We start from the raw sequence: 23,251 nt of genomic DNA, 5'->3' as shown, positions 1-23,251 counted from the left end.
ACTATGGTAATTCTTATGTTCTTATGAAGTAATTTGGTTTTGATAAACATCTAAAATTAGATTGTATATCTGAAGCTTTCTGTGGTTTCTCCAGTGCACTCTGCTGAAGAGATTCATGTGGAAATGTGATAAGAACAGGGTTCAGTAGCTCACAAGATCCCATCTCTCAGTGTTGACGATCATAAATGAAGAATGAGTTTGAACACAGAAAGGGAGACCATCTTGCAGAGTGGTTAAAAGAAGAAGTCTGGGATTCGGGGCACCTGGATTTTATTCCTGGCTCAGCCACTGACTGTAAATTCAAGCAAGTCAATTAACTGCTCCGTGCCTCAGTTTCCACATCTCCAAAATAGGAGTTCTCTAACAAGTTTAAGTGCTTCCATTACTGCCATATGTAAGGCTGTCTCGGGGGATGAATTAATTATGGTACAGGGCATTGTGTTTGTACATCAAAGGTGCTGCTATATCACAGAAAAGTATTATTGCCGTGATTAATGAGGAAAAAAGAGTGGGTGGTGAATGTCCAGCATTGTGCTGTCCCGTGGCATCATTATGTCTGGCAGCTGGTCTTAGAGCCCTGGATATGCTCCTGTTGCTTTCTTAGTGCCTCTTCCCTTCTTGCTGCTCTTTACAGGAAACTTCTCTACAGCTGCAGACTGCAATATGGACTGCAAGACCTGCTGCCTCATTGACTGCGATAAGGGTCACTATTACACAGCTGGTAACTGCCTGGAGTGTCCAGTTGGATTTTAGTAAGTTACCCCTCTGCCCTACTCAACCCGTGCCAGGGTAATATAACATGAGAGCTTTGGAGGTGAGAGACTTGAAACCATTCCACTCCTGAGAGAACTCGAAGGGTGTGTCTACACAGCAAAGTTATTTCGGAATGCCAGTGTCTACACAGCAATTCTGTTATTTCGAAATAATTTTGAAATAACGGATGGTTTATTCCGACTTCTGTAAACCTCATTCCATGAGGAATAATGCCCATTCCCAAATAGCTATTTTGAAATAAGGTGTGTGTAGATGCTCCGCTTCTGCTATTTTGAAATAGCCCCTCACCAGGGCCATTCTAAATTATTCCTCCTGGGGCTTTAAATCGAGATAGCATGTCTACATTAGGGAAACCTGCGTCGGACTCATTTTGAGGCTTCCCTGAAGTGTAGACGTGCTATTTCAAAATAAACTATTTTGGAATAACTATTCCAGAATAGCGACAAGGAGTCCTGTGGCTCCTTATAGACTAACAGATTTCTTGGAGCATAAGCTTTTGTGGACAAAGACCCACTTTGTCAGATGCATGTAGTGGAAATTCCAGAGGCAGGTATAAATATGCAGGCATAAGAAAAGAGTTTCAATCAAGAGTAAGGCTAGAGATAACAAGGTCAGTTCAGTCAGGGAGGATGAGGCCCACTTCTAGCAACTGATGTGGAGGTGTGAAAACCAAGAGAGGAGAAACTGCTATTGTATTTGGGTAGCCATTTACAGTCTTTGTTTAATCCTAAATTGATGGTATCAAATTTGCAGATGAACTGTAGCTCAGCGGTTTCTCTTTGAAGTCTGTTCTTGAAGGTTTTTTGTTGCAGGATGGCTACCTTTAAATCTGCTACTGTGAGTCCAGGGAGATTGAAATGCTCTCCTACAGGTTTTTGTATATTACCATTCCTCATATTACCATTCCTAAGACCCAGAATATCTTACTGCCCCTGTATAAAACTATGGTACGCCCACATCTTGAATACTGTGTACAGATGTGGTCTCCTCACCTCAAAAAAGATATTTTGGCCTTGGAAAGGGTTCAGAAAAGGGCAACTAAAATGATTAGGGGTTTGGAACGGGTCTCATATGAAGAGAGGTTAAAGCGACTGGGACTTTTCAGTTTAGAAAAGAGGAGACTGAGGGGGATATGATAGAGGTCTATAAAATCATGAGAGGTGTGGAGAGGGCAGATAAAGAAAAGTTATTTATTAGTTCCCATAATAGAAGAACTAGAGGACACCAAATTAAATTAATGGGTAGCAGGTTTAAAACTAATAAAAGAAAGTTCTTCTTCACACAGCATGTAGTCAACCTGTGGAACTCCTTGCCAGAGGAGGCTGTGAAGGCTAGGACTATAACAGAGTTTAAAGAGAAGCTAGATAATTTCATGGAGGTTAGGTCCATAAAAGGCTATTAGCCAGGGGATAGAAGTGGTGTCCCTGGCCTCTGTTTGTCAGAGGCTGGAGAAGGATGGCAGGAGACAAATCGCTGATCATTATCTTCGGTCCACCCTCTCTGGGGCACCTGGTGCTGGCCACTGTTGGCAGACAGGATACTGGGCTAGATGGACCTTTGGTCTGACCCAGTACGGCCGTTCTTATGTTATGTTCATATCTGATTTGTGTCCATTTATTCCAGAATAGCTTATTCCAAAATTACTGTGCAGTGTAGATGTAGCCCAAGAGACAATCTATGAACTGGTTAAGCAGCAAGGGTGCAACAGGAAGAGGTGGTGTGGAATCTCTCGTGTTTGTAGCCTTCCCCAATAATTAACATGGGTGTAAAAAAACTCCTGGAAATTTCCCCTTTATAACTCTGCCAAGGACATTTTGAAAATTCCGTTATAGAGGCACTCTCTAAAGAATCCACTCCAGCGTTTAAGGCCATCTTATTGGTGGATCATCTTTTTGTAGCCAAGGAGCCATCTATTTCTTTATCCTGGTAATGCTACCTAGGGATTTCCCAAAATGCTGAGCACTCACATTGAAAGTCAGAGTTCCCCGTAGGATGGAACACAGCAGTTACAAAGAGGTGCTGGTGCTGTGTTCCAAGGTCTGTACGCTTGACCAAGGCCAGTTTCCAGCTGAGAAAAACATTGCACAGCTCCAGTTTATTCAGCCAAGAAGAAGCAGAATTAGGGCCAGTGCTTGCAGTAGCATAAGTTTCTGCCTTTCAGACTCAGCTCTCTTGGTATACAGGATGCACGTACGATGAGTCAGGCCATTGGTTAGGGGAATCCTCTGCTACTAAGTCTATTCTGCTTTCTGGACACCTGTTTGCAAATGTGCCAGTGGAGAAATATGCTAGTTAGGCATGGAGCATTAACCTGGGAGTTCTAGAGTGGTGGAGTTTAGTTACAAAGAGCAGTGAGGAGAGCAAAAGCAGCTTGGACACTGTTTTCCAAAAGATGCTGATCTGTGATACACAAACCTGCCTACCAGCCTGGGCGAAGTTCCAAGTGAGTCCCTGCTGAGTCCTATTTCCAGATGGAACCATGCCAAACTCAGCTGTGTCATCTACAGTTTGCTATGGAACAGTTTTTGCTATCCTGATGAAAACAGTAGGGTTCTCCCATAAGTAGCTATTGCCTGGCTTGAGTGAGGCTGGACCCTTCTGGCTCTGTACGTTTTCGCAATCTTTCAGGCTCAGATGCCCAAAGCCAAATTCTGGGTGAGGGTATGCACAAACCCAAACTAGAAAGACAGGTTTTCTTGTACTCCGCTGTGTCCCAACCCCATGATTTCCTGCGTCTCCAACTGAGAATACTTCTCACTTATACTGTTTTTGTACCTCAGTGTTTTAAAAGATGGCCCCTGCCCCCAAAAAGCTTAAATCTAAGTATACGTCATTCACAAGAAGTCAATGTGAGACATTATTGTCTGGCCAGACAAGGCAGAACAGGGTTCTGGGAAAGGGTGTAACACACATGTTGAGTGGACGATGTGATGTTCCACAATTTCTCTTGTTCAGTCGGTTTGGATTTGGGCTTTTGGTTTGGGGTTTTGGGGGGGTAAATTTACCTGAGGAGGCGGGATCAACTAAATGGAAAAACAGGGAAAGGAAGGGAAATGATGTGGGAGAGGAGCAGGGATGGAGTGCAACTGAGAGGAAGAGCCTGTGAGGAGATGGGTTGGAGCAAACTGTCCAGGATAGAGGCAGTCAGAGAACTTTCTAGATGGCTGTGGAAATTTCAGAGGTCCCTGCTTTGGCTGCTGCTGCTCCAAAGGCGGGAATCTCTGCCTGGCTGCTCCCTCCTTGCAGGTTTTCCCCAAGGCCACATGGTAGGGGACAGAAGCACCATCTGAATCTTAGTGCCCCCAGAACTGGCAGGGAGGTCTCTCCCCCATAGCTGTGGGTACAGAGGGCTCCTGATGGGGGGATATTACCACCTCCCTCCTTTGCCTACTTCTGGTCCTGCTGACTGGAGTTTCTGACAAGGAAACTACCGTGGGCTTTGGACTTGAGTCCCCACTCCTCAGAGTGCTCGAGTGGGTGTTTGAGCAGCCTGCGTTTGGGGCACTATCTGTAGGGAAGGTGACAGAGATACCCAACGTACTGGGGGAGGGGAGATAAAAGTCACAGGAGTGAAATGATTGACTTGAAAAATCATTTTGGTCTCACTGTTTTTGAATCCAGCTGCCCGGGAGGGCGAGCGGCTCCTCGGAAATGCCCGGTAGGAACCGCCAATCAGCTCACAGCTCAAGCAGACATCATGGCCTGCCAGGTGAGCAATGGACAGGCGTGGCGCTCCCTGTCTGTGCACAGAGGTGGTGGTACTAAGGTGCTTGTCTGTCTTCTGCCTTCTTCCCAGATTTTACAATGTAGTTTTAAACCCTGTCACAAAATCCACTCGCTTTATCTGGCAGGGATATCTCAGTCAGCTGCAGAGAGAGCAGCAGGGCTCTGCAAGGGGATACAAAGCAATGCAATGCCCCAGTTCAATATTGACACTGCTAGCAATGTAACGCACAGTGTTGGTACTCCTCTTGGAATACAACGCACGCTGGGCCAAACAGCATCCGTCCATAAGTAGCATGCACAGTATTCTGAGTGAGCATCTTATATTCATCTGTTACAGAGGCATGACACCTGCCTTCACAGGCATAGGAATCACTTTGGCATACTTGAGTGAGCACTGCACTAACATTCAAGAGGTCTTGGGTTTGTTCCCTGTTCTGCTGCTGCATGCCCTGGCACAAATCACGGCCTAGCCCTATTCTTTAATCTATCTGTAATGTTGGGGAGGGGGAGATGATGTGCTGTGTGAAGTGCTTGGAGATCTACTGATGAAAAGCACTATATGGGAGCCAGGTGTTATTAGTTTTAACCTTTGTCCCTTCACATCCAAGCATTAGTGCTTTTCCCTGCCTTCAGTAACGCATTGGAGGTGGATAAACTGACCAGTAGATTTGTGTCTTCAAAATCTTGTCAGCTGGGCTAGTTTCTAGGTTCTGTTTGTGCAAATCACATAGTTTGGGATGGGGGGAGGGCAGTTCATATTCTGTCCCTTCTCGCCTGAGGGGGGGGGGGGGGACATTCTGTCATCACAAGAAGCACTCAGGTTGATTCCAAATGCTCCATTCTCCTACAAAGCATCATATTTCCCAGTGGCCTTCCTTCCAGGATTCTAAAGAGTAACCGCAAGGGAGATGAAAGAGATCGTCCATCTACTTCGCGGCACTTACCATGCACCCAGATTTATTCATCAGCTCCTCAAAAGCTTGCAATTCAAAGGGATTTAAAGAGGTTTTCTTTTGCAGCAAGAAGAGGCTGGTTCATGGGCTGGGGGCATAAATGAGCTGCTTATTTACTGATTATCCTGCAGGTTATGGGTATGTTTCTGTCATTTAGCAAAAAGTGGAACTCACACGCTCAGTCATCTGCCTGTTGGTGTTTCCAACCCCCACGGACAGGCTTGCCCAGACGGCTATATGAGCTCAGAGACCAGAGCGGGGTGCCTCTTGTGCCCAGATGGCTATTCATGTGATCAACACAGTGGCTTGTGGAAGAGCTGCAATCCTGGTCAGTACTCACCTGAGGGAGAGCTGGAGTGTCGGGTGTGTCCGCAAGGATATGTCTGTCCCGATGGACGAAACAGACAGGTACTCTTTGCAGCACAGTGTGGCACCATGTGAGCACAAATCCCCATTCATCCTAAATAACAAAGGCCTGAAGGTGGTGATGTGGGTGTGTCCCCAGGAGAAGGCATGTCTCTGTGGGTGGCGGGGGGCAGTAATCAGGCATGAAGCCTTTTGCTGCCAGGAAGCCAGTTCAAATACAGATGCGGTTCACAGTGAATCTCAGATTTTCAATACATGGTCTCTTTGAACTGAGTTTGGTGAGTCTCCGTCCAGTAGATGTGTGTCCATGTGGCAGAAACACCTAGCAGCTCAGCTGGGAATTGAAAGAGGCTGTGGTCTGAAAGGGCCCTGGAGCCTGAAGCACCTCCTTGCCTCCAAAAATGTTCCCACCTGCGCTGGAAGATCACTTCAGGTCTCTGCATGAACAGAGCTTTGGCAATCCAGCACCTTTTACCAGCTCTAGAATATGGGCCAGTGCTTTATTAGACATTGCGCTGACAGGGACACAGGTTAGGCCTTTCCGAGTCGTTAACCTTCGTCACCTTCAGACTCTGCTTTCTCCCCACAGCATTGTTCAGCTGGCCAGGAGCCAGATCCCAACTACACGCATTGCGTAACCTGTGCTCTTGGCTCTTTGTCCACCAAGGAAACTCCGGGGTGCCAGCCCTGTCCAGCAGGTAGGCAGAAGTCTATTCAGCATCCTGACGATTCCTTAGCCTACAAACCTGGGGTATGAGGGAGTCCCATTGGTAACAGCACTTTGCACATCCTGGCATTTTGAAGCACATGTGATTCTCCTATAGTTACATTACAATGCATGAGGGGTTCCAACTCTGATCCATACTCCACTCACTGCCTAGATCCCAAGGAACTGAGCAAATGGGATCTGACACTAGACAATGACAAAATAGCTCTCATTCTGTGATTTTAACTGATCACCTATATAAGGTACAGCACTTCCTATCTGAGCATATTGTTGAGTTTCACCTTAATTCATTGACTCTCAACTATTCCCATGTAAAATGGATATTCATATTCCCATGATATAGATGTGGAAACTGAGGCATGGAGTGTTGAAATGATGTAGGCAAAGCAACACAGCGAGTCTCTGGCAAAACCAGGAATAAAATATAGGAGTCATGACTCTCAAACTCATCCTGTAACCACCAGACAATGATCTCTCAAACACAGCTTTATTATTATTTTATAGATTGGCTTTTAAATTGGAACAAAGAAAACATTTATTTATCAAGGGGTTTGCTATGCAATTAAATGAATTCTCATTTCTGTTTTGTGGACTGCTATTTGAAGAGCTACTCTCTTTTGCTGCTTATTTCCTCTGTGTTTGATATTCAAGTGAAATCTTAATAATCCTGTCTTGAGGACATTGCAGTCTATCATTGTGGAAATGACAGTGGGTGTCATACATTCATCATTGTGATATTAGTGCAGAATCCAGTACAGCGGGAAGATGGGCTGGGCGGGACTTGACTTTTGTTTTAAAACAATTGTCTTTGAAAAACTGTAAAAGCGTAAAATATTGTGCAGATGATTGATTAGCTCAGAATCTGCAAAGAAAATGAAAGAGAAACATGGGAAAGCAACCTACTTACATTTGGGCTGTGTCTCCATTGGCACCCTTTTCCAGAAAAGGGATGCTAATGAGACACTTCGGAATTGCAAATGCCGCGGGGGATTTAACTATCCCCCACGGCATATTCATGAACATGGCTGCCGCTTTTTTCCGGCTCGGGGTTTTGCCGGAGAAAAGTGCCAGTCTCGACGGGATCCTTTCAAGTAGGAATAAGGGATCTTCCGGAAAAGAGTTTATTTTCCGCAAGATCCCGTCTAGACTGGCGCTTTTCTCTGGCAAAGCCCCGAGCCGGAAAAAAGCGGCAGCCATGTTCAAGCAAATGCCGCAGGGGATATTTAAATCCCCCGTGGCATTTGCAATTCCGAAGTGTCTCATTAGCATCCCTTTTCGGGAAAAGGATGCCAATGTAGACACAGCCTTGTTGTTCATAAATATTCCACACCACAAACATTTCAGTAGCATTTGACCCAAATTAATTGTGGGAATAGTTCCAGTCCTGGGTGTAGCTGTGAATGTCTATAAGCCTGTACTCTTGCCGTACGTCCTTATTGCAGAGTTAACTTGGGTATTGACATGGATGTTGCAACTAACACTTCTCCCATACACACAAATGACTCTCTGACCTGCGCTGGGTGCTGTCAGTCCAGGCTGGCTGTGGCTGTTGGATAATGTTTGAGTGTAGCCTTCACTTGACCTGGTAGCCCACCTACTTTCCAGTCAGGATGCAGGCTAAATCACCTCAGTGCCTTCCCACAATCCTCTTTTTGTATGCCCACAAGGATAGACAAGTTCTCCCATAATTTACTGGGAAAGAATCAGAACAGTTCAGCTCTACAAAACCGTGGGATATACCCCCAGAAGTCCTAGTGACACAGAAAGGGAAGGGTAACACCAATAACTCTGCTGGGTATACGTGTATACGTCTAGACCTCGGCACTATTTTGAGATACCAGAAGTATCCCAAAATAGCCATTCCGTGTCTTTAAAGCAACCCGTTAGTTCAAAATATAATGGGCATGCTGTTGCCCTTGCTGTTGGGCATGCTGTTGGGCATGCTGGTGTCCTTGTAACCTCATTCCATGAGGGTTAAGGGACGTTTTGGAATAGAGTTTTATTTCAAAATTACCTCACAATGTTTTGAGGTAAGGGTGCAGTGTAGACACACCTCTAGTTGTTGCCTTGTGGCTGCTCATTCCTGGGCTAGGCTAAGATGGAAGCTCAGATCCAGGTGTTGGTCACCCAAATAAACTCTGAAATACCTTTGCAGCAGAGTCCCTCCTGCTGAGAGAGTGTGGACCTGGAATATCTTGCCTCTGTGCACGCGTATGGTTGATGCATTGACTCTGTCTGTGTAGACTATTTGGGGCTGTCTATATTTGCTAGCCCCATCTCTTCTGAACACTGCCTCCTGCTGAGAGAGGGTGGAATTATAATAGCTGTACAGTTGTGCATGTGAGTGGTCAGTGTCATCAATGGCTTCATCTCTTCAGTCTTGCTAGCTTTCCTTTCCTCTAAGCAACGTTGTTGCATCTGAAGCTGAAGTATTTAATGAGCAGCTGCAGGTGTCTCCTGCAGAGTCACTGAACCTAGTAACTTGATTCTCATGTCGGTAATTAGAATCCCTCTTATTAAATAATGAAGTGTTCTTGTATTCTAGTTGCCTTGCTTGTTGTCTGATAAAAGGAGAAATGGAGTGGCTAGAGAGATTGGGATAGCATCAAGGCCCTAGCAGTTCAGATTCAGATGTTATGTGTAATTCACAACTATGGAAATTGAATAACACACACTGGGGTTACCAAACTTCCAGCTACTGGCACTGTGGTGGGATTAAAAAATAGCACCCACATAGACCAGAGTAAAATGTGGGAGGGGAGGATATCTTAGGGTGTGTGTGTAATGTTACATACATCATTTACTATGTTGTATAGAGGATTGGACATGTAATTTTTGCTGCAAAAAAAATCCAGGAAACGTTGGCTTCTTTAGTGTGAAGCATTTGCAAACTAGCCCTGCTATTTGCCAATGTGTTAAGCACTTGCAAATGTTTAACCAAGTGAGCAAATGACAGATGATGGCCAGATCTTGGATATTACAGTGATAAAATTATCACTTTTCTTATTATTCATATTGCGGTAGCAACCAAAGGCTCTAGCTAGGATTGGGCCCTCATTGGGTACGTCTAAACTACATGGATCCGTCGCCGGAGCCATGTAGATTTGTTTTTTTGGCAAAGGCAAATGAAGCCGTGCTTCCTTGGGCCCCACAACCTCTTTGGCTGCTAGGCAGGTAACAGGTGAAATATGTACTGTGTATACAGTGTGGCTACGTCTACACTGGCATGATTTTCTGGAAATGCTTAAAACAGAACAGTTTTCCGTTATAAGTATTTCTGGAAAAAGAGTGTCTATATTGGCAGGATACTCTTCTGGAAAAGCCCTTTTTCCGGAAAAGCGTCCGTGCCAATGTAGACACGCTTTTCCGGAAAAAAGCCCCGATCGTCATTTTCGCGATCGGGGCTTTTTTGCGGAAAACACTACTGTGTTGTCTACACTGGCCCTTTTCCGGAACAGTTTTCCAGAAAAAGGACTTTTGCCTGAGCGGAAGCAGCATAGTTTTTCTGAAAAAGCAGCTGATTTCTTACAGTAGATCGTCAGTGCTTTTCTGGAAATTCAAGGGGCCAGTGTAGACAGCTGGCAAGTTATTCCGGAAAAGCGGCTGATTTTCCGGAATAAGTGGCCCAGTGTAGACACAGCCTGTTGGATTTTAATATCTGGGAGTCTTCCTGGTATTCTAATGGGTAGGATGGATGTATTTCTATGTCAGACATATGTCTAATTCAATCATATCAACCATTTTTTGAAAGTCAGGGATACTAAAGAGCTTGGATATGGCTAAAGGGAACCAAACCCCTAAAATTCATAGTGCTCTTTTTCACTATTCGACTGACTTTAATTGTGTGCAATCTGTGTACTGAATATTGTGTGAGATAATCAAAAGCCATTGCTCTGCAGATAAATGGGGATATATTTCAGCATTGCAATGGCACTTTTACGCCACAATTAAATCATTTTATTTTTTTCACTTTTCAAATAACCATCTGGAGCTTAGTAAAACATTTGATATCAAGTCCCGCAAAATCTTACTTAGAAAAATTAATTCAAATGGGCTTGCATCTGAGCACTCTATTGTTAAATGAAAACTGATGATAAATAAAGGATAGAGATATCTGGAAATGTGTCGAGTTGTCGGGGGACATTTGATAAGGAAACCTGATGAGGTAGTTTAGATCTGACCTCATGTAACACCTTCATTAATGAACTAGGAAAAAGATATAATTGGAAAAAAAGGAGTAAAATGAATTTTTTAACAAAGAGCTTAATTTTTTATTAAAATGAAATTTTGTTGGAATTTCAAAATGCAAATATTTTTACTATCTCTGAGGTTGATTCAAAAGCAAGAAACATTTTTTGGTGAGAGTTTCATTAGAATTTATTTATGATTTGTTTTTTGAATTTTGAAATTTTGTCAGCATTTCAAAATTTGATAGATTTTGGCCAACTCGATGAAGAGAATGGATTGGGTGAGTTAATGGTGCTCTGCCATTTGTTGAGTTCATGCTCCTCTGTTTATATTGCAACGAGGAGAAGTTGATTTTCGTCATGTTTTGAACTTCAGAAATGAATATGCTCTTGGATAAAAGAACAGTCATTTAAACTGCTGTTTTCTGAGCTTATATAAACTACAGCTGGCTGAAAGGTTTTTGAATTTCAAAATCTCAGTGAAAATTTTTATTGACATTTCAGTACAAACAACAGAAAAAACATTCCAACAAACATTTCACATCATTTTTTCCTCTTATTTTTCAACCAGCGATAGAGATAGTTGCCATTATTTTGATTTTAAAATTTGGGTTTCCTGAGCTTTCCAAATTTTTAAAAAAAATCAGGATTATATTTTTTCTTCTTTTTCAATTCTAAAATTACAAATTTTGGAGCTTTGGTAGACCTCTTCTTCTGGATTTGTTCCCCGTCACTCAGTTTTGGTCTTTCTCTATAAATGCTATAAAAAAGCGGGTGCTTTTCCAGAATAAGTGGCCCAGTGTAGACACAGCCATAGAGTACTTGCATGGGCATTGGGGTTACATCTAACCAGCACCACATAGCTCGAAATAAGCTATGCAAATTGCGTATCTTATTTCAAGATAATCTATTTTGGTGTCTACCCAGCACCAAATTTTGAAATAGACAGCTATTCTGACAAATCTCTTAATCCTTGTGGAATGAGGTTTACCAGGACGTCGGACTAGCAAGCCCGTTATTTCAAATATATTTTGAAATAATGGGCTTGTTGCTAAGATGCAGAAGACGCTATTTCGGGATACCGGATGTATCCCAAAACAGCGCTGCTGTCTAGATGTACCCTGAGAGATTGTGTGCTGATTAATCATATGATATTTACATCACAGTGTCATCTTCAGGATAGCCTAATGGCACTACTCTGAGAGTCAACCCTGGGCAGGAGTAGGATGGTTTAGTGGGCAGAATCTGTCCAGAATCTGTAAGCTCTCTGTTAACTTCTCTGCAGCCCTGCAGACCATACACACTCTAAAGCTGAGCTCCCAGAGCATGGCACAGTGGCACTTGCAATTCCTGGAGACTTCCCCATACTTAGCAATGCATCTGTCTCAGCTGGACCAACACATGTGTGTCCTCTGTTTGATGCTCCTTGTGAAATGGCTTAGTAGGGAGATCTCTCCTCTCAAGGGGCCTCTTGGGAGAGTGAGCTGCACAGAATGTAGTTTCCTTACCACGTACGTTGTTCTGACTGCCTCTTCTCTCAGGTCACTTTTGCCCTGATGGATTTACAGCCCCTCCATGCCCAGCAGGGAGCTTCAAGCCCAGAGAGCAGTTCTGCAAATCCAGCGACTCCTCGTGCTTGTCAGGTCTGTGTTTTATTTCGTCTCCATTTTTCACAATGGGGGAAAATAATTCTGGTTCTAAATCAACCTGCTAATTAGTTGCTTATAGAGGATATGACAGTTATAGTGCTTATTTACTACCCTCTGGCTGAGACGGTATTGAAGAGCGCAAAGAGGAGAACACCCGGAAAATCTCCTACTCCGCTCCATGTGTAGTGAAGCTTTCCGGAATTATTAGAGCCTTACAAAGAAGATACAATTGGGTTATTATGTGTAATGGAAGTCATTTAAAATACAACAGAAGTGAAGCTTTCAAATAAATGTTGGCTGGTGAAAGGTGTCAGATTAACAGTCCCGGAGATCAAAGCCGTATGCTGAACCTCTGTCTGTGAAAGACGTGGACAGTGGCAAAATAGCAGGCTCTTAGCAGTGTTCGGACCTAGATCCTTCAGCTCTGCATATGGAACTCTGCCACTTGAACTAAAGGGCCAAGTCCATTAGCTGCCTTCAGGTGTGGGCTGTGCTCTGATAGCATCTAATCCCTGCCAACCATGTCCTGGAGGGACCAGCCCCCCGGCAGACATCAGCTGACGATGGTGATTGTCAGTTGCTATAGACATGGATCCTATTCAAAGCACTGTGGGTATAAGGCAGTGAAGCTACTCCCAGAAACTGACTGGCCAATGTCTAGGTGATTGAAACAGGGGCGTTTATGTCATTTGCTGATAAATGTATCGAAAGAACATGCGTCTGAAAGACTTTGGGGACTTGATTTTTAGAGGGGCCTAGCACCAACAGCTGCTGGTGACTTCAGCTGCCAATGCTCAGCACTTCAGACCTTCTCAAAAACTGTGCCACAGATGCTGCAAAAGAATTGCAGGAGGAGTCACTTTCTTCTAACACGGAACTGGAGATTTGATTGGAATAAGGAAATTTATTCCTAAAACATCTCACTGTCAAGCTGCTTCATTGCAGAGCTGCTGTCTAGTTCCTTCCCTGGCCCCATCCTGCCTGCTTGCTAATAAGTGCTGGGGGTGGGGGACCAAGGGCCATTACCTCCCACTTTTTAAACAGGGTGGCTCTGCTCCCCACTTTTGAAAACCTGAATTCAGTGGGGAGTCAGCAAGCAGGGAAGGGGACAGATGACCGGAGTGATGTAGCCAAACAGCAGAGCACTGGCAAGACAGGGTGACTGAGCAAAAGCTGAGGGGTTGGTGTTGCAGCCCAGCAGGGCCCTACGCCGAGCTACTGTACTGGTGCCCCTCTGCCTGATGGCAGCCCGGCGGAGGCAGTTGTTTTTTTAGAAATGTGATTTCACAATCCTCCGCAACGCACTCATGAAATATTTTTAAAGTAAATTTTAATCTAGGGTCCTGTAAGCTAACAGTAAATTCAGGAACTGAGAGTACATGCCTGGGATTGGCAAATGCCTGTGAAATGGCTTCATTGCCACTGGAATGGCTCTTTCACAGGTTCTGGGTTCTGCTAATAAGTCTGGGTTGGCTTTTTCACTTTTAAGTTAACTAGATCCTTTCTGGCGGAAGCAGAGCCACAGACCAGGGAGAGGAAGAGTATATGGGTGGACATTAAGACCCAGGGTGTCCCACATTTTCTAGTGTCCTGTGCCACTGTGTATTCTGCATATGGGTAAGGATGGACCTACAGCCTGGTCCACAGGGTCACACCACCACCCAAATTTGGCCTGTTTTGGTTGCTTGGTTCCCATTCATTTGAAGTCTTTCCATCACACCTGTGCCTTTCTGCCACAGATTTGTGGCCACCCAGCTTACCACTGGCTTAAGCTGCTTGGTGACTGTCTACTTGGAGAGGGACAAGAAAGAAACTAGTTTAATGGCAGATTCCAGGGGAAGGTAAAAGAAATAACAGAAGATTGGGGTTGAAAGAATCCACAGGCGGTGACCTAATCCAACCCCTTGCTCAAAGCAGGACCAACCCCAACTAAATCATTACAGCCAGAACTTAGTCAAACCTTTCGGTAAAAACCTCTAAGTACGGATATTCTACTATCTCCCTACGCGATCCATTCCAGTGCTTCACTACCTTCCTAGTGAAATAAGCTTTCCTTAAAATCCAACCTAGACCACCCCCACTGCAACTTGAAACCACTGCTTCTTGTTCTGTCATCTGTCACCACTGAGGATAGCCTGGCTACATCCTCTTTGGAACCCCCCTTCAGGAAGTTGAAGGCTGCTATCAAATCCCGCCACCATTCGTTCTTCTGAAGACTAAATAAGCCCAGTTTCCTCAGCCTCTCCTCATAAGTCATGTGCTCCAGCCCCTTCATCATTTGTATTGCCCTCTGCGGGATTCTCCAATTTGTCCATGCCCTTTCTGTAGTGGAGGGCCCAAAACTGGACACAGTACTCCAGATGTGACCTCACCAGCACTCCAGATGTGGCTCAATAGACGGGAATAATCACTTTCCTTGATATCCTGGCAATGCTCCTACTAATGCAAATGTGGTGGTGTGGGGAAAAGGAGGTTCAAATATCATGTCTAAGATTTTAAAAAAGCCTGAATTACTTGGCTTATGTTTCATGGCATTGTGGATGCAATTCACTCTGGTGCAGAGAGACCGCACAAAGTTACGTCTCTCAAAATAGGGATGAAGTAGCGTAGGGGTCTGGACTTCTGCACAGAGGTGACTTTTTGCAGGCTGATCTTTGCCAGGTCCAGGAAGAAATGTTTACGTTTGTAGATGTGTTTGGTCTAAATAGGTATGGAAAAGCCTGTACTCCTAGCACACAAGTCACTGCTACTAAAGAGGTCTGCTATGCTATGCTATGCTGTGCTTTGGGTATCTTCATATCTGGTACCACGGAATGCAGCACAGCATGCATATCCCTGCAGGCATGCTCTTGAAAAGATGAGGTCACTCACACAGTCCATTCCATTTAAAAACAGGTTTATTTCATTTACATGTGACATCCATTAGGACAAGAGATCGATGGTTTGGCCAATGGCCTCTGTCATGATGTTTGTCCTAATGGATGACACCTGTAAGTGAAATAAACCTGTTATTAATGGAACAGATTGTTATAGTGGCCTCCTCTGAAACAGAGGGCACTTTCATGAATATGCACCCAGTGTGCAAAATCAGGGCCTGATCCGGCAGACTCGCCACTGCCTATCACTCTGTGAAACTTTGATGCACATTGGTCCGTATGTCTATAAAGCATTTAAATCCCATATATTCCATGGGACACATCTTGAGAAAATATGGACTGTGTCAAATCTGGGCTGTTTAAATGTTCTGATTGTGTCTACACTGCACCCCTTTTCCGGAAAAGGGATGCAGATTAGACACTTTGCAATAGGCAAATCCACGGGGGATTTAAATATCCCCCGCGGCATTTGCATTAACATGGCTGCTGCTTTTTTCCGGCTTGGGGATAAGCCGGAGAAAAACGCCAGTCTAGACGTGATTCTCCGGAAAATAAACGCTTTTCCGGAGGATCTTTTATTCCTACTAGATCTTTTATTCCTATCTAGTAGGAATAAAAGATCCTCCGGAAAAGGGTTTATTTTCCGGAGAATCACGTCTAGACTGGCGTTTTTCTCCGGCTTATCCCCAAGCCGGAAAAAAGCGGCAGCCATGTTAATGCAAATGCCGCGGGGGATATTTAAATCCCCCGCGGATTTGCCTATTCCAAAGTGTCTAATCTGCATCCCTTTTCCGGAAAAGGGGTGCAGTGTAGACACAGCCTCTGTGTTCTGACTATACAGCAATGAATAGGCCTTCGATATAGGACACCTACTGGGCTCCTTACATGAGTAAGACCAGACTTCAGAGAGAAACTGCTGAGCTACAGTTCATCTGCAAGTTTGACACCATAAGCTCAGGATTAAACAAAGATTGTGAATGGCTAGCTAACTACAAAAGCAGTTTCTCTTCTTTTGGTATTCACATCTCCAGATCAGCTGCTAGAAGTGGGCCTCATCCTCTCTGATTGAATTTACCTCTTTATCTCTAGCCTGATTCTGGCCTGCATATTTATACCTGCCTCTGGATATTTCACTACATGCATCTGTTGAAGTGGGTCTTTGCCCACGAAAGCTTTTGCTCCAATACATCTGTTAGTCTGTAGGGTATGTCTACACTACCACCCTAGTTCGAACTAGGGTGGTTAATGTAGTCATACGAACTTGCAAATGAAGCCCAGGATTTGAATTTCCCGGGCTTCATTTGCATGTTGCCGGGCGCCGCCATTTTTAAATGTCCGCTAGTGCGGACTCCATGCCCGCGGCTACACGCGGCACGAACTAGATAGTTCGGATAGGAAGCCTAATCCAAACTATCTGTACACCTCGTTCCACTGTTCTATCGTTCTATCGTTCTATCTGTTGAGGAGTCCTGATACATAATGAGCATAGTGCCTATTTCTCATATAGCATTCATCTGTGGCTATCAAGGCACCATGCAAAGAAGGATAAACAGTAATATCCCCTTTTTGCAGATGAGGAAACCAAAGCACAGAGCAATGAACTTGCTCAGGGTCACGCAGCAGGCCAATGGCAGAGTCATATGGCATAGCAATCAGTTTAGACAGGTGCTGTTGTGTCTAACTTCATGTCAGCCAGTGAACTATTGGGTGAATTGAGACTAGCTAGCCTGGTGTTAAACAGGTGTGGCCGTGCCTGCAGTGTAGCTGAAGTGTTGTGCTTAACATCATGTTAGTTAACAATCATCTTAGTGTTGTGCTCTAACCCAACCTCATTTTCAAACCTTTTCTGAGAAGAACAGCAGGGCATTAATGTACTTAAGGATCTTTGGGGCGGGGACCCTTTTTTTGTTCTGTGTTTGTACAGCACCTATAACAACAAAGTCCTATTCATGGCTGGTACTCATAGGCATAATTGCAGCACAAATAATTATAATTATTTTTGCAGGGTTTTTGTGCGTGTAAAAGAAAATACAGAAAATCCCAAATAACTAGCCTTTTGAAATCAGCTGCTACAAAATTGATGCTTATTTTTTCCATTTGCCTTTTGCATTGTTGTTGTTTTATTTTTCCCATAGTAAAACATTGTGAAGTCAAGAAAGCTGCTGAGAATGACTAAATTTTGTAAATTAGCAAGTAATCAGGCAAACTCAATTTTAAAAGAGCAAAAAATTCCAAAATGATGCATCCCAAACTGTACTTGGTTCATTTATTTCGATAATTGTCATTTTACTTTTAAATTATTTATTTTTATAGTGTAATAGTGAGTGGAATGTAATATATCTTGGTGCAAGTAATCCTGCCTAACTAATAGGCAGCTTTACTGAAGTCTCCTCTGCCACTAAATCTTTGAAGCACAGGTAAGGTATATTGCATTTCAGTATGAATTGTAATGGGTGCAGATTACTGACACTGTTCTGCCAGCATAATACTGTGTGGCTGTGTCTACACTGGTGGCTCCTTGTGCAAGAACTTCTTGCACAAGGGTTCTTGTGCAAGAAGTACTGCGCAAGAACACAGCCACACTGTCATGTGTGAGATGTGCTTTTGCGCAAGAGCACCCATGGCAGTGTGGATGCGCGGCAGGGGTTCTTACGCAATAAAATTCTATAGCTAAAATAGCTTTCTTGCGCAAGAGAGAGTCCACACTTGTGCTTCTTGCGCAAGAGCTAAGCTCTTTTCTTACAAGTGGAAGCTGACTTGGCAAGAACTCTTGTGCAAGAGAGCTTACATTTGTAAGAAAAGAGCATAGCTCTTGTGCAAGAAGCTGTCTCTTCTTGCGCAGGAGCGGGTGGGCAGTGTGGATGCACTGTGGATTATTGCGCAAGAACAGCCGTTCTTGTGCATGAAGCTGCAAGTGTAGACATAGCCCGTGTGTTTATATATAGCCTTGATCTGATAAAGCACTTCCTAAGCTGTAACATGCCCCACAATACCCCTATCACTTATCTTAACACTCTTTTTCAAATAGGGAGAGTCTGAGAAAGATTAAGTGAATTAAAAAGTCCACTGATGAAGTTAAAGGGAGTGTTTCAGTTGACTTTTTGATCAGATCCTAAATGATTTGTCCAAGGTCAGTCCCTAGTGAGGTCATAATTGGAAACAGAATCCAGAAGTAGTGATTCCCAATCTCCTGCGATAATCTCTATGCATCACTGCCTCTCAAATGCACATGGGTTAACAAGGTAACATATCCCTAAAACTGAGGCCTATTTTCTTCTATCTGATCATTTTGCGTTAGTGGACAATTCGGCTGCTAAAGCATCTGGATTGTTAAAAGAATTTTTGCTCATTGGCTAAGATTTAGAAATCACTGCTCCCCTCCTGCTTCTGAAATTAAAATCAGAAGTGAATGTTCACAGTGCAGCTAGGAAGAAGACTCAAATCTCAGCCAGACAACACAAGTCAATAGACAGACAAGACCACCGGCATCTAAACAAACATCATAGATGGTGCAAAAGTAAATTAGATTTTAAAAACTCTTTCAGTTTAATAATCTAAACTGTTAGCCTGCAGCTGTTCTGTGATGATCTTGTCAACTCGAAGTAAGGGTGGCGTAGTGTTTGAATGGGAGATCCTCAAATAAAACAGTAGTGAGAAGTAACAGTAGTGAGAAGTAAGAAGGTGAGGTATTTTCCTCTGTGTTGCATACTCTCTAGTACCAAAGGGATGACACATAGGGGTTCTGGGAAAAGTTTTATCTTTCCTCCTTGCCCACACTCCCATGGCATTACAGCCTATTGGAGTGCAGAGTCTTTAAGTAGTAAAGCTTGGATCTGGGCAATTCATGGTCATTTATTCAATAACATTGATTAAAAGGTTTGTTTTTTCAATGAAAACTGAAAAGTAGCATTTTCCTGTAGAAATATCTGAGTTTTTTTAACCAAAACTCTTTTTTAAATGAATAACCAAACTAAAAATTTCCCATAACTGTACATTCGTACCAAAAAAAGTTCAGACATTGTACTGGGAGTGGTGGGGTGTTTGTTATTGAAGAATCAGATAATTTTGATCATAATTGATTAATTCATTTTAATTGAGGAGCCATTTTTCATTGGCAGGAGAGAGAGATTAGAATCAAATTTTTGAGCAGCTCCAATCTCTTGATAGAGTCTCATGTAAATCCTGGTACAAATTGAACCTCTATGGTCAGGGATTCTCTAGTCCAGCACCATCTTCTGGACCATGGGTGTTGTTGGACTAGAGAGCCCCAACACAGAGCTTGCTGGTGGTTGGGAGAAGAGCTGGCTGGCAGACCAGCAGAGCCCGCAGCCATCTGGGCTGGGAAGCTGGTGGGGGTGCTGCAACCTGAGGGGGAGGGGGAAGGGCAGAGTTCATAGCTGGAGCTCTTGGGGACAGCGGAGCTGCTGGAGCTGGTAGAGCCACAGAGCTTGCAGGGCTGCCTCAGGCAGGGGGACAGGGCAGCAGTGGCAGATCACTGGGCTTCTCCCTCTACCTGAGAGGTTGGCACCCCTACTCCTCAGCCCTGACCTTCCCTGGTCTGGAAAACTCCCTGATCTGGGACAGGTCAGGTCCTGAGGGAGCCAAACCAGGGAGGTCCAACCCGTATACTAGACAAATCCCAGTTTAAGTGATTTCCTTTTCCTGCCTAAAATTCCCTCTGCCATTTCTGTGGATAAGGTATTATCCCCTTCCTTTCCTAAATTGGCATACTTGCTGGCTGCGTCTAGACTGGCAAGTTTTTCCGTAAAAGCAGCCGCTTTTGTGCAAAAACTTGCTAGTTGTCTACACTGGCCGCTTGATTTTGCGCAAAAGCACTGACGTCCTACTGCCCGAAATCAGTGCTTCTTGTGCAAATGCTTTGACGTTCCCATTCAGGCAAAACCCTTTTCCGGAAATGTTTTTGCGCAAGAGGGCCAGTGTAGACAGCTAAAAAGTGTTTTGCGCAAAAGAGCCCCAATGCCGAAAATGGCAATCAGGACTTTCTTGCGCAAAACCGCGTCTAGATTGGCATGGAATCTTTTCCGCAAAAAGTGCTTTTGCGGAAAAGCATCCGTGCCAATCTAGACGCTCTTTTCCACAAATGCTTTTAACGGAACACTTTTCCGTTAAAAGCATTTGCGGAAAATCATGCCCGTCTAGACGTAGCCGCTGTGTACTGTTTAAACAACTGCTTTGTTCCAAACATCAGGAGAAGCTCCTAAAGATGTAGTTCATTTTAAGTATGTAAAGCACTTTAGGATCCTTGAGAGACATGTACTCTACAAACCAGTGGTGTAGAAAGGGAGAGGGCCGGGGGGGAGGAGTTGCCCCCGGGCGCCAAGAGAGAGGGGTGCCAATTTAGCAGCTGAGGGAAGGACAGCACTAGGAGTACTAGGACCCCGTGGGCACCAGCTGCTCCTGCACCTGCAGGAAATTGAAACTGAGCGTAAAGTGCCCAGCGAGAGCGGCGCACAGGGCGGGGGTTCAGGTTGAGCATGCTCAGAACGCAGCTGGCACACAGGCCCCGTCTGCGATGACAACATCCACAATCCCCTTTGCTACCAGTCAGTCCGAGGCACTGCCCATTGGGCCTCAGCATTCAGGTTCTTGCCTGTAGCCCACCCCTCCAAGAAACCGCAGCCACCGATTGGCCAGAGGGTGCATCAATCTGGCTGGAAGCGGACCAGCCCCATGTACTGGAGGGAGCCCCATGTGGTGGCATGATAGGCAAGGGGTGGCCCAGCTGGGGGAGCAAATTTTGTCTTTGCCCCGGGCGCATAACACCCTCGCTCCTCATCTGCTATAAACCTGGGACAGGAGCGGTAACATTGGAAGGAAATATTTTTTTTTCTTAATTAGGCATTTTTCTTTTTTCTCAGCAGCATCCCCTTAAGTCAGAATGGGAGCGTCCTTTGTTTAACACACAAGGTTTCAAAGACTGTCACGTTTGCAATGTTTGTCATTCAAGCAGGTATCTATGTGTTTGGGCTGAGTATGTCTCCAGTCTATGAAACTCATTCGTCTCTCCATATTCAGAATACTAACATGGAAACAGCTCAGCCGTATACAGCCCAGGCTCTCTCAAGACCAGAATCCAGACATTTGGGGTATTAAGTACATTAATAAGGGGACCCTGGCTAACTTGCATCAATGTGTGTTGTTGCCTGATGTATTTATTTGTTTTTAATGGATCAGTTCCTCACAGAATAAAATCAGAATACAATTCAAATGGGTTTTTTGCTTCCAAAAGCAACTTGACCAAGGAGACATTCAGCTAGTCCAACAGCACCATCCTCTGGTGCTGCAGTGGTTTTATCACCCTGTTTAGGAGCATATCTCCATTATGTTTCCTTGCAGTAGGACTCATGGTAAAAGAAAGGGAACCCACGTTGTGTACATGGCAACCCTTTTTTACAATTTCACGCTCTCTAGAGGCCCTAAGGATACATCTACACCAGCCCCCTAGTTCGAACTAGGGAGGCTAATGCAGGCATTCGAAGTTGCAAATGAAGCCCGGGATTTAAATATCCTGGACTTTATTTGCATCTTCCCATCCGCGCGCCATTTTTAAATCCCCTTAGTCCGAACTAACTGCCCACGGCTACACGCGGCAGTTAAACGTTAACTCGAACTAAGTCCTTAGTTCGAGTTAACTGTTACACCTCATTCTACTAAGTCCTTAGTTCGAGTTAACTGTTACACCTCATTCTACTAAGTCCTTAGTTCGAGTTAACTGTTACACCTCATTCTACTAAATCCTTAGTTCGAGTTAACTGTTACACCTCATTCCACGAGGTGTAACAGTTAACTTGAACTAAGGACTTAGTTCGAGTTAACATTTGACTGCTGCGTGTAGCCGCGGGCAGTTAGTTCGGACTAAGGGGATTTAAAAATAGCGCCCGGATGGGAAGATGCAAATAAAGCCCAGGATATTTAAATCCCAGGCTTCATTTGCAACTTTGAATGCCTGCATTAGCCTCCCTAGTTCGAACTAGGGGACTAGTGCAGACAAACCCTAAGTATTCTCTCTCTCCTTAGGAATCAAACAGTGTCTCAAATGTCCTGCTGGACACTACTGCCCTGCTGGTGTTAGTTACCCACGCCCGTGCCAGCCGGGTACATATAATCCTCTCCAGGGGCAGGATGATGCCACAGACTGCACTGCCTGCCCTGCAGGGAGAGTTTGCACCCAGGCTGGCTTGGCTCAGCCAGACTCTGAGTGCATGGCTGGGTAAGCATCAGATTTTCTTTGCACTGTTTTTTTTGTGTGGTTGTGCTCTTTGGTTCTGTCTCTTTTGTTTGATGCATTAGGGTCTGAGCTGTCACCTTTCCACCAGCAGCCTCAGAGAAAATCAGAGTTTTAAACAGACCATAAGATCTTTAAAGAAGGGAACAGCTTTTCTTCTGCATTTTTACAGCACCTGGCTCAATGGCGTTTTGCTCTGTGACCAGGAATCCTAGGTCTGCCATAATACACATAAATAATAATAATACCAAATTATGGGGTGTCAGCGAGCATAGTCATATGTAGCATCCCAGTTCTGAACATCTAGACATGACTGAAAAATTGAACCTTATTTATTGAAAACGGAGAACAAACTATTTCACAAAATAGCAGAACAAACGTTTTCTTTTAATTTTTAGTCTTTGCATTAATTTGTTTTTAATTAGTAGAAATCGAATGGGTTTCACACATTTCAATGTTGACAAACTTTTTGAAGGGACACAAATTCCAGGGAAATATTTACACCAGTTCTTCAGACCTGCATTAGGTGAAGGACTCCAGACTACCGGCCGCACAAGAGAAATGCCAAAATGGAGGCTTTGTCAAGATGTCAAGCAGGGGTTTCAGACTCCCAGCACGTGGGCCCGTCCCAGCTCAAGCAATTAGACAATCTGGCCAGGGACTCCCAGTCGGCGGGGAGGGGCTGTCCATTACTAGCTCCCAGCCCCGCTCCTTGTCCCACCCTCTTTCCCCTCATGGCCTCCTGAA

At 44.4% G+C, this 23,251-nt stretch overlaps 1 protein-coding gene across 1 annotated transcript in view; it reads left to right on the top strand.

The window, feature by feature from the left end:
* Positions 1-636: 636 nt before the first annotated feature.
* LOC102455781 (uncharacterized) overlaps positions 637-23,251 on the top strand; it is a 133,811-nt gene continuing 111,196 nt past the window's right edge. Inside the window, exons 1-7 of the mRNA XM_089773316.1 lie at positions 637-752; positions 4,396-4,483; positions 5,673-5,861; positions 6,409-6,517; positions 12,275-12,371; positions 13,908-13,923; positions 22,308-22,489. Of these exons, the coding sequence (XP_089629442.1) occupies positions 664-752; positions 4,396-4,483; positions 5,673-5,861; positions 6,409-6,517; positions 12,275-12,371; positions 13,908-13,923; positions 22,308-22,489 (770 nt within the window). The 5' untranslated portion in view covers positions 637-663. The remainder of the gene's footprint in view (positions 753-4,395; positions 4,484-5,672; positions 5,862-6,408; positions 6,518-12,274; positions 12,372-13,907; positions 13,924-22,307; positions 22,490-23,251) is intronic.

Source organism: Pelodiscus sinensis, chromosome 25, assembly GCF_052426305.1.
Source record: "Pelodiscus sinensis isolate ZL-2025 chromosome 25, ASM5242630v1, whole genome shotgun sequence".
NCBI lineage: Eukaryota > Metazoa > Chordata > Testudines > Trionychidae > Pelodiscus > Pelodiscus sinensis.
The sequence above is the reverse complement of the archived record's forward strand: the minus strand, read 5'-3'. Positions and strand labels throughout refer to the sequence as shown.